Source organism: Triticum dicoccoides, chromosome 3B, assembly GCF_002162155.2.
Source record: "Triticum dicoccoides isolate Atlit2015 ecotype Zavitan chromosome 3B, WEW_v2.0, whole genome shotgun sequence".
NCBI lineage: Eukaryota > Viridiplantae > Streptophyta > Magnoliopsida > Poales > Poaceae > Triticum > Triticum dicoccoides.
The window spans coordinates 682,572,923-682,584,306 of record NC_041385.1 but is presented as its reverse complement, the minus strand read 5'-3'; the positions used below and the strand labels follow the sequence as shown (position 1 = coordinate 682,584,306).

Sequence of the window (11,384 nt, the reverse complement as noted above, 5' to 3'; positions counted from 1 at the left end):
CGGTTGATGTAGTCGTACGTCTTCACGATCCGACCGATCCAAGTACCGAACGTACGACACCTCCGAGTTCAGCACACGTTCAACTCGATGACGTCCCTCAAACTCCGATCCAGCCGAGTTTTGAGGGAGAGTTCCATCAGCACGACGGCATGGTGACGATGATGATGTTCTACCGACGCAGGGCTTCGCCTAAGCACCACTATAGTATTATCGAGGTGGAATATGGTGGAGGGGGGCACCACACACGGCTAAGAGATCAATGATCAATTGTTGTGTCTATGGGGTGCCCCCCTGCCCCCATATATAAAGGAGCAAGGGGGAGGCGGCCGGCCTATGAGGAGGGCGCGCCAGGAGTAGGACTCCTCCTTCCCTTGTTGGAGTAGGAGAGAAGGAAAGGGGGAGAGGAAGAAGGAAAAGGGGGCTGCACCCGTTGTCCAATTCGGACCAGAGGGGGGGGCGCACACCTCCTTCCTTTTGGCATCTCTCCTCTATTCCCGTATGGCCCAATAAGGCCCCATATACTCCCTGGCGAATTCTTGTAACTCTCGGTACTCCGAAAAATACCCGAATCACTCAGAACCTTTCCGAACTCCGAATATAGTCGTCCAATATATCGATCTTTACGTCTTGACCATTTCGAGAGTCCTCGTCATGTCCCCGATCTCATCCGAGACTCCGAACTACCTTCGGTACATCAAATCACATAACTCATAATACAAATCGTCACCGAACGTTAAGCGTGCGGACCCTACGGGTTCGAGAACTATGTAGACATGACCGAGACACATCTCCGGTCAATAACCAATAGCGGAACCTAGATGCTCATATTGGCTCCTACATATTCTACGAAGATCTTTATCGGTCAAACCGCATAACAACATACGTTGTTCCCTTTGTCATCGGTATGTTACTTGCCCGAGATTCGATCATCGGTATCTCAATACCTAGTTCAATCTCGTTACCGGCAAGTCTCTTTACTCGTTATGTAATGCATCATCCCGCAACTAACTCATTAGTCACATTGCTTTCAAGGCTTATAGTGATGTGCATTACCGAGAGGGCCCAGAGATACCTCTCCGACAATCGGAGTGACAAATCCTAATTTTAAAATACGCCAACTCAAGAAGTACCTTCGGAGACACCTGTAGAGCACCTTTATAATCACTCAGTTACGTTGTGACGTTTGGTAGCACACAAAGTGTTCCTCTGGTAAACGGGAGTTGCATAATCTCATAGTCATAGGAACATGTATAAGTCATGAAGAAAGCAATAGCAACATACTAGATGATCAAGTGCTAAGCTAACGGAATGGGTCAAGTCAATCACATCATTCTCCTAATTATGTGATCTCGTTAATCAAATGACAACTCATGTCTATGGTTAGGAAACATAACCATCTTTAATTAACGAGCTAGTCAAGTAGAGGCATACTAGTGACACTCTGTTTGTCTATGTATTCACACATGTATTATGTTTCCCGTTAATACAATTCTAGCATGAATAATAAATATTTATCATGAAATATGGAAATAAATAATAACTTTATTATTGCCTCTAGGGCATATTTCCTTCAAAAATCTGAGCAAATTCTTTGAACATTGCATCAGAAACATGAATAGCATGTAGATCACTTTTATGGAAGTTTATTCTTAAGACGGAGATTTTTTTAAAACAATTCAGTATCCATTCTTAGGTTTTTAGCATACTCCAGAGAATCTTGGACAAAAAGAATGGTATCATCCGCGTTCTGAAGGCTAACCACACCCCAGGAATGGCATCTAGGAGAAACCCACCAATCAACCCATGATTAACAGCCTTAACTAGCATCCTAGAGAAGACATCTGCCACCAAATTGAAAAGCATGGGGTGATGAGGTTCACCTTGCTTCAGCCCTTTCCTGCCCAAAAAATGTGGCCCATTAGTGTCATTGATCCTAACTTGGAAGGTCCCTTGTCTCAAATTACTAAGAACCCAGGATACCCATTTATTCCCAAAGCCTCTAGAAAGAAGCATTTCCTCCAAGAAATCCCAACTGACTCTAGTCAAGTTTCAGTATCAAACCACTAGAATTAGTTCTGTGCACCTCATGAATAACTTTATGTGCCATCACTACACTCTCTAGGATAAACCTCCCTTTAATAAAAGCAGTCTGGTTGTGGGAAATAGTATTCATATCCTTGGAGAAAATTTTCACAGCACAATTGCTAAGACTGATAGGTCTGAAGTTCTTCATTTCTCTGGCCTGGGGGATTTTAGGTATAAGGGTGATGATGGCATAGTTAAGCTTATAGATGTCCAAAACCCCTTTTTCAAAATCTCTAACCATCCACATAAAGTCATCCTTAATTAGATCCTAGAAGTTTTGATAAAAAAGAAAAGACAACCCATCAGGGCCAGGAGCCCCACTTGCATATGAGCTCATTATTGCTCTTTTGATCTAATCCTCAGAAAAGGATCTCTCTAAGTCATTTCTCTCCTCATCACTAATCATTTCAGTCTCAGAACAAAATCCATCACCTAGGTGTAGATCTGGTTTAGATTCATAAGCAAAAAGATCTTTGTAAAAGTTAGTAGCCACCCCCAGCATATCATCAGTAGATGTCACTGGTCCAGACGGACCCATCAGTTCAGCAAGATAGTTTTTCCTATGCCTATGGTTCGCCAAGGCTTGAAAATAAGCATTGTTACGATCCCCTTCAAGAATTTTCCTATGTCTAGATTTCTGCCAAAAGGTTGTTTCCTCTTTTTTCCAAATCTCATCTAGTTCTTTCTTAACATATTCCATCCTATCATGATCGGCAACACTTAACTGCTGGGATTCAGATAAAACATCCAGCAAGTCAAACTCCATAAGGAGGGCCTTTTTCTTTTTTCTTAAAGCAACCTCAATATTAATAGCCCAGCCTTTTGTCTTCTTCCTAAGCATTCTGGTTTTGGATAACCAGTTATCTACAAAGGAGACATAGGAAGAAGTAGCCACCCAGGCATCATGCACCATTTGGTGGACACCAGGTTGTGCTAGCCACCATTTCTCGAATCTAAACATCATAGAGTTAGATGATTTTCTCTCTCCTGTGTCTAGCACCAAAGGAGTTGGATCACTCCCCACTCTGGGGAGGGCATTTAGGGAAGACATTGGTAAGTGAGCATCCCAATCCACAGAAGTAAAAACTCTATCTAGCAAGGCAAAAATAGGATTATCTTGGTTATTAGACCAAGTATATCCCCTATTCGAGATAGAAATCTCCAGCAACCCCCATCTGTTTATACAATCATTAGACAAGAAGGTGGTATGTTGATTAACTAACCCACTACTCTTCTCACTCTCATTCCTAACCAGGTTAAAGTCACCACGGATGAGAATAGGATATGAGGCAGAATCTAAATATCATGTAGCTCAGCAACAAAATCCATTTTGAACTCTGGATAGGCAGAGCCATAGACTATTACCAGTGCCAAACAAACCCATCTCCCTTATTCTTAACAGTGGCCTTAATGGAAAACTCATTATTAATAAAACCAATGACCTCAAATAAACTTTTCCTAAGACCCACAAGGATCCCCACGAGCAGTATTAACAGCAGGTAAATAATGCCAGTCAAAATTTTTAGCCCTATCAATAGCTTTGAGGAAACCCTCAAAGATAATTTCCTTTTTGGTCTCTTGAAACCCAATGAAATCAGGATAGATTGGGCAATAGTATCACAAAGGCACTGAATTTCCCAGATTGACCAAGACCTCTAATATTCCAAATAAGACCTATCATTAAGTAACTTTAAAAGGATGTGATATACCACAAGGTCTGGCTTTGGTTAGGACATTGGGGGTTCTCCTCAAGGCATCAGCAGTGCCCACTGGCTTGAGAGAGCAACCATCCAATGGGGTCCCAATCAACTCATCTTGGTCTAATTCAAGATTCTCTGAAAGAACAATCTCAGAATTATTGTTGGCAAAAGCCAGACAGCTCTCCTTCTCTCCATCAATCAAGTCATCAATGATATCATGTCTATTAGAATCATTCCCCCCAATGCATATTTCAATTTTACTCATTTGTTCAAATAGAAATGCATGATCAGTGTTAGTGAATGATTTACCTTTGAAGGTTTTAGGAATTTCCAGATTCTGCTTCCTCTTGTAAGCAGCAGCTTTTTCCATGATATTCACATTGTCATGTCCCCTAGTGGCAGGTTTCTGTACCAAAATAGGACCCCACTTGGATTTCCTTGCATCCTACCCCTGATCTTGAGCCTGATCCAGGGTCTCCATAAGTGATCTCTTCAAAGAGACATTTTGTAAGGCATGGATAGCTCCAAGGGGAAGAGTCCCCAGTTCATCTTCATTAGGTTCATCTTCATCAGACTCAGAAAAGTCCACAGATTTAAGGATACTCTCACAGTACTCCATACGTCCAAGTTTCCCATCTGATTTGGTTATTCCCCCAGCCTTCCCCATAAGGGGCTTTGTTGGAGTGAAGCTCAGGAGTTCAGAAGCACATTCATCCTTTGACACAACCGCTTCAGCACATGCAGTTTGTTCTTTCTTGTCAGCAACAACACATTCCAAGATAAAAGCCTCATGATCAGCATTAGAGCAGAACACATCAGACTGGGTCCTCTCTTTTTGTTTTGTCTTATCTTGTGCAGCCAGATTAGCTTTATCAAGTTCATCAATAGTTTCCTCACTATCTAGCAAGTCTTCAGACAGTCCATCTTTCTGAGCATTCCCACCATCATCTTCTTGTCCCTCAGCTGCACCTTCTCCCTCTATATCATCATCATCCTCAATGACAATGACAGAGTCAACACCACCCACTTGCTCAAAACCTTCTACAGTGAAGCCCAATAGAAATAATTTCTTCTTCATCTCAATTAGTCTCTCAAAAGAAATTTTAGTGGGATCCCTACAGGCAATTTTGATTCTCAAATTCTCAAAAAAGGTCCTAAACATACCATTCCAATCCACATCAGTCAGCACACCAAACAAGGAGGCAATCTTGGCAAACACTTTCCATGTGCACCACTTGGGAGGAATCCCTTCAATTAGTACCCAGGCCTCAACTAGCTCCCCAAAAGGTTCACATGCCCCTTTCCATTTAGTAAGTGTAACAAACAGATCCTGGGGCAAGCAGAAAGCAGGCAGTTCAATAAGATCTTCAACTTTCTTCCATGGAGGAAACCTCACCATGAAGGTCTTGCTTGATAAGCCTCTAATTTGCCAAGGCCACTGTCTAGTCTTACAGAAAGTGGCAGTCAAAAGACGTAACAACATCTCTTTGTCCACATCACCTTTAAGAATATTCACTACAACACAGTTTTGGAAATTCAGCCAGTTGGATTCATTAGCCACAGGAATATCTACATGGTAGAAACCAAGTCCATTTGCTCCACTACCAAAAAAGGCAGCAATTGGTTGAACCCTAGTCCAGGCAGCACAATTGTTCACATTGTGATTTTGCTGGCAGATAAAGCATGTCTTTGGCTTGATATAATTCTCAACATAATGCCCTAGACCTCCGCAGTTAAAACAAATCATGTCCTTATACCTAGAATCTAAAACTTGCTCCATCTCCACCTCCACAGACTAAGAAGATTGTACCTGGGATGAGGCAGCAGTGGAGGCTGTAGACTTGGTAGGCTTAGGTGCAGGCGCCAGATCTTTAGAGTTCGGGGCAGATGGATGTCTCCTTCCTCCCCGAGAATTGGCTCTCTATGTGGTAGCCTTCGAAGGGCCACCAGCACCAGATCCCGCACCAGCATTCCGGCGGTCCGACATCTCCAAACCTGGCTTCACAACTGCTGCAAAAGAGAGGGGTCCAGGGCCCAAACCCTCCCTCGAAACCTTGACGGTTCTTGGGATCGGATCAAAGATGCGGCGGGAAGCACGGTGGCAATCAGCAGCCATAAACGAGCGGGATGCAATCAAATCCTTCCGGATCCAGCAAGTGAACCCAACGGATGGGGGGCAGTTCGAGGTGGTGGGGGGGAGGCGGCGGCGGGGAGGGGAAGGAATGAGCCAGAGGTGGCCAAAGTGCTCTTCTATAGTTTCTAGGTCACCCTCCCCACGCGAACGCGTAACCTATGAATGTGTTTTCCTACCCTGAACGCGAATACTGAAACTGGGGCCCGACACGGTCTAGTTAGGCAGAGAACGTGGTTTTTGACTAATCGTCACCGCATTGTTCATCAGGCTATCGCCAAATTTTGAAACAGTCACCATCTTAGATGCCGCAGAAACGGCAACAGGATCAGAAAAATCAATCAACACATTAGGGGAAACCCTAGACTCATCCAGATCGATCGACTCAGCACCTGAATTCTTAAACAGCACGCGAGGGGAAACCCTACATTTACCCAAATCAACCAAGGACACTTGAACTCTCCTGCCATTTTTTCGACTGAATCCTCCGTGAACGCAAATCTAACAAACGAGAGCGAAATGAAGAGGATAAGCGGACCGAGTGCATACCTCCCTCACCCGGCCAGGGAGGGGGATCGACGGCGCGACGTTGATGCAGGATGGGCAGGGGCACTAGATCCTTCACTGGCGGCGGCGGGGCAGCTACACCCTCGGCGGAAGGAATTCCGGCGGAATGCTAGCAATCCCCTCCACCGACGGCGGCCTGATGTTGAGCCGTGACGGATTCGCCGTCTTGTAGAATGCCCACTTCGCAGCCTGCACGGGATCCTCCGATTCGGCCTCCTGAATCGCCCAGAAGAGAAGCTTCACATCCATGCAGCCGTCGTCGCCGATGAATCGCGCGCGCTCTGCGAAATTCGTGTAGCGGAGAATGTAGAGGTGGATGTCTCCGCACTCCTCCCGGTTGGGGAAGCGCTCCAGCACCACCCGACGCATTTCCCGTCGAGCCTTCAGCGAGTTGTGGTCGATCTGGAGCGGCGGAGCCGCCTCTGGAAGTGGGAGCGTCCGCGGCTCCGCAACTCGAGTTGTCGGCGCAAGTCAACCGATCCGCAACCCGTGACGACGCGCCCCTGTCATGAGAGTTGGTAGGTGGAGGCTGGGGGTGGGGAAAACTCGAACTAATGCGGGGTAGGTGGAGAGGGCGAGCGGATTGGGATTTTTGTCTCACTTTGCTCTCGTCGCCCCGAGGAAGGGGGAGGGGAAGAGAGACACGCCATCATCCCTCATTCAGGCTAATGTTCCTCCTCTCTTTTGCTTCAGCTGGGTTCGTTTTCAGAGCTGATACTGTTCGACCATGGAACCGGTAGAAGTAGAATCAAAAGGCCTGCAGGGTGACGCCGATCGCCGGACGTCGATGAGATATCGCCGGAGTTCGTGGGGCTACGTTTTCATCCTCGGTAAAACTTGCACCATTTTCTTGTTGTCGCTATGATCCCAGATCCACGCTAAATATGCTGCTCATGCATTCACGCGCGCGTGGTGTGCAGTGAACAACTGCCTCCAGTACAGTGCTTACTACGGCGTGTCGACGAACCTGGTGAACTACCTCAAGGTCCAGCTGCACTCCGGCAGCAAGGCCGCCGCCAACAGCGTCACCAACTGGCAGGGCACCGCCTCCATCACGCCGCTCGCGGCCGGCTTCCTCGCCGACTCTTTCCTCGGCAGGTACTGGACCATCACCCTCTTCCTCTTCATCTCCGTCGCGGGGTACGGCGTCGTGGCGGCGAGGGCGTCTGCGGCGCTGGAGAGCGCGGTGTTCTACGCGGGACTGTACCTGGTGGCGCTGGGCGGCGCGCTGCAGCCGGTCCTGTCGTCGTTCGGGGCCGACCAGTTCGACGCCGAGTCCGACGAGGAGGAGCGCGGGCGGCAGAGCTCCTTCTTCAACTGGTTCTACCTGTCCATCGTCGTGGGCTCACTCGTGGGCGGCACCGTCCTGGTGTGGGTGCAGTCCGCCCACGGCTGGCGGCTCGGCTACGGCATCCCGGCGCTGCTCAGCGTGCTCGCCGTCGCCCTGTTCCTCACCGGCACTGGCGCGTACCGCCGCCACCAGCCCCCCGGCGGCAGCCCGCTCACCAGGATCGCGCAGGTTGTGGTCGCCGCCGCCAGGAAGTGCGACGTGGAGATCCCGACCGACGCCACGCTGCTGCACGAGTGTGACGGTGGCGACGGCATGTCAGCGATTCAGGGGAGCCGCCGCCTCGCGCACACTGACGAGTTCAGGTCAGTGCCCGTGCCCTGGCCGCCTTCCACTTGCATCGTCTCCATCATGTGCAGTTTTTCGAGAAAGGAGCGTTCAATTTATTTTGTCTATGATTGAGACATGCTGTGTGACTGATTGAGCAAGCTAATCAGCCAACCTGGACCAAACCTAATCTCGGTGTCATCCACTCTTCACAGTAGCCGCCCAACATTATCTTTTGTTAAAATTCAACCCATAGTAAATCTGAGCATCTTGTTTGTGCAGATTTGCTGATGAGAATCACCAAAGTAGTATCATCTAACTGTTACATCATTTGATTAGTGAAATAAAACAATAGAAATTCATATGAATCTCCTAGATGAGAGTTAGCCACACTTTTTTTTTATTCTTGTGAATTCACAAGATGCTCCCCACTGCCACGACCCCGACCAACGTCACGCTCCTGCATGAGTGTGCCGTGACCTCTTCGAATGTCCAAACACCATGAATTTTAGCACGCACGTCACCCGTTTAAGTATCTTTCATGCCAAAAAATATCAGATCTTTTTTACTTCTTCCTTCGATCCACATTAATTGCCACTGCGAGTATATTATTCAACTTTACTGTTCACATACCGAATCATCACACTCATATCTTTTGTTGAATCGATAACCACAATAATGCAGCACAAGTCCAAGGAAGTTGCTTCAACGGAAAAAAGACTGACTATTCTTTTAGGTGATGTTTTTGTTTTCTGGTTTCAATCACTTTCCTTCCCTCATTGCCGTCGACCCCCTTCACCCGTCGTTGTCAACAGGCCCACCGCCAGGGGCCTAATCGCCATTTTGCCACGCGGACAAATCTGCGCCCCCTCCCAATCCAAGCCACTACCCCTTTCATGTCTCCGTCCCTTTACTACCTCGTTTGCGCCGACCACATAATTGATTTGGACCCAAACAAATGTTGATAATTAAAGAATAGCAATTGACACAAAAGTAGATTTACAGGGTGCTAGTAGGGCATGGTCAATGTCGATCAAAACTTGACGCCACAAAATCTAAGAGCAACGAACCTCATCGTAAGTCATTGTAGCATGCTCATGCCGAGGAAAAAAAATGCTAGAATCGGTGCTAGTATACAACCCGCAAAGACATTATTTCATCTTTGCTAATTCAAACATTCATATATTTTAAACTGCAGTTACATTTTTTAAACTTTTTGTATATTTGAACTCCTACCGTCAAGACATTTCAAATAAGATCAATTTGGATACAATTCAAACATGTTCAAATTGCAACATTTCAATCCACATATTTCACTAAATTTATTCTAGCGTGGGGAACTGCTTAGAATAGGACCAATGAGTGAAATCGATTTTTAATATTAGTGAAATTATTTTTTTGAAATGAGCGAAACATCTGTATTCGAAAAGGAGTGAAGGTTTTAGTGAAATTGATTTGTTTTAGAAGAGCGATTTTTTTTGTAAGTTTGGAAAAGTGAAATATGTTATGAAACTACTGAACGGGATGAACTCATTCTTTTTTAAGTGGTGGAGTCTTACCTGGAATAAGTGAAATCTTTTTTTTTTGAAAAAGTGAAATATGTTCCGAAATAATTGAAATGGATGAACTGAATAATTGCGATTTTTTTTGAAATTAATCTTATTGATTTTTTTTCAAATAACTGTAATGTATGGTTTGAAATAATTGAAGTGGATGTTTTCAAATAATTGAAACCAGTTTGTGAATAAGTTTTTGAAAGAATTGAAATCAGATTTTTGTGATGTGTGAATATCTAAACTGAAAGTGATATTGGTGAAATGTCAAATATTTTTTCTGAAATTGAAATAACAATGTGAAATATGTAAACTGAAAGTGATATTGGTGGATTTGTGGAAGCAAAATGCATTTTTTGTGTTCATTTCAGGTTCAAGTGAGTAAAGTTACAGATTTCATAACTCCATATTTGCAAAATAGTGTTATAATTTCTGAAATATGTTTTTAAATAATTTAAATGGATGAACTCAAATTTTTAAACTATGGAATATGTTCTGAAATAACTGAAATGGATGAACTCGATAATTGAAATCACCTTTTTCATGTTATTGAAATAGGTTTCCTAATATAATTAAATGTATGTTTTGAAATAATCAAAATGAAAGCTTTCAAATAATTGAAATAGGTCTCCAATAATTGGAAGCGGTTTTTGAAAAAAAAATTGAATTGGTCTTTTGAAATTATGATTGAAATCATTTTTAGAAATCATTCTTGAACTGAGTGAAATAGTGTTTGAATCTACTTGCGAAATAATTGTGTGAAATAATTCAAATATGTTTTTAGAAAGAACTTAAATATGGATTTTCAAGTGACAAAAATGTTTTCAAATGTTGTTGAATAAGTCGGTTGAAACGGCCAAATTTAAACATGTATGAAATGTATCTAAGATTGATCTTGTTTTAAAGTCTTGGCGCCATGAGTTCAAATATACTACAAAGTTTGAAAAATTAAATTATGGTTTAAAAGATATGAATGATTTATATTAGTAAATTGTGAGGAATAGAAGTGTGGACCTACTGTGTGAGAGAAGAGAGAGAGGACAGAGATGGATTTTCGCATGTCACATTCCTTCATTGCATGGATGTGGATGATATCATGTGGTGGGTCCGGATGTTGAAATACCAATATTTAATAAACGTGAGAAAACAATGCTACTCTACATGTTTTATCTCGCAAAAAAAATGCTACTCTACATGTGGTATAGAGTATGGTGTGTGGTGGCGCAGGGTAATTATCTAGCGCGGTAGCGCCTGGTAGGTACCGGTAAAATTTTCACTTTGTGTCTCCAACCAAATTATCTGGTCGTAAAAGAGAGTTAACCACATGTGGGGTCCAAACTAGCCTAATTACTGAGAGGGAAGCACTTAGTGAATAAATAAACTATTCTAACCCATGGGCTAAGAGTACTACTTCCCCATCCCAAATTACTTATCTTAGATTTATTTTCAAAATTCCGGGCTCGAGACAAAAATCCTCCAAGTCTTACTTCCGGTGACAGCCGCTGCTTGCGAAATTAACTCAAGGCCTAAGAATAAGTATTTTTTAGATTTTTTTTCTAACACAGTACAAACGCAGATGCTCATACATACACACATACACTCAACTATGAATGCAAGTACGGACACTCGCGGAGCTATATGCACCCCTGCAGGTGCCGTGCCCCCCCTCCTTTGCAAATTTAGTGAAGATTTTTTTACAGAGAGATTTAGATTGGAAAAATAAAGATGTTTTC

General features: G+C 44.1%; 1 protein-coding gene across 1 annotated transcript in view; it reads left to right on the top strand.

Moving 5' to 3' along the window:
* Positions 1–7,052: 7,052 nt before the first annotated feature.
* LOC119277831 (protein NRT1/ PTR FAMILY 8.1-like) overlaps positions 7,053–11,384 on the top strand; it is a 6,596-nt gene continuing 2,264 nt past the window's right edge. The window contains exons 1-2 of the mRNA XM_037559153.1: positions 7,053–7,313; positions 7,404–8,136. Of these exons, the coding sequence (XP_037415050.1) occupies positions 7,211–7,313; positions 7,404–8,136 (836 nt within the window). The 5' untranslated portion in view covers positions 7,053–7,210. The remainder of the gene's footprint in view (positions 7,314–7,403; positions 8,137–11,384) is intronic.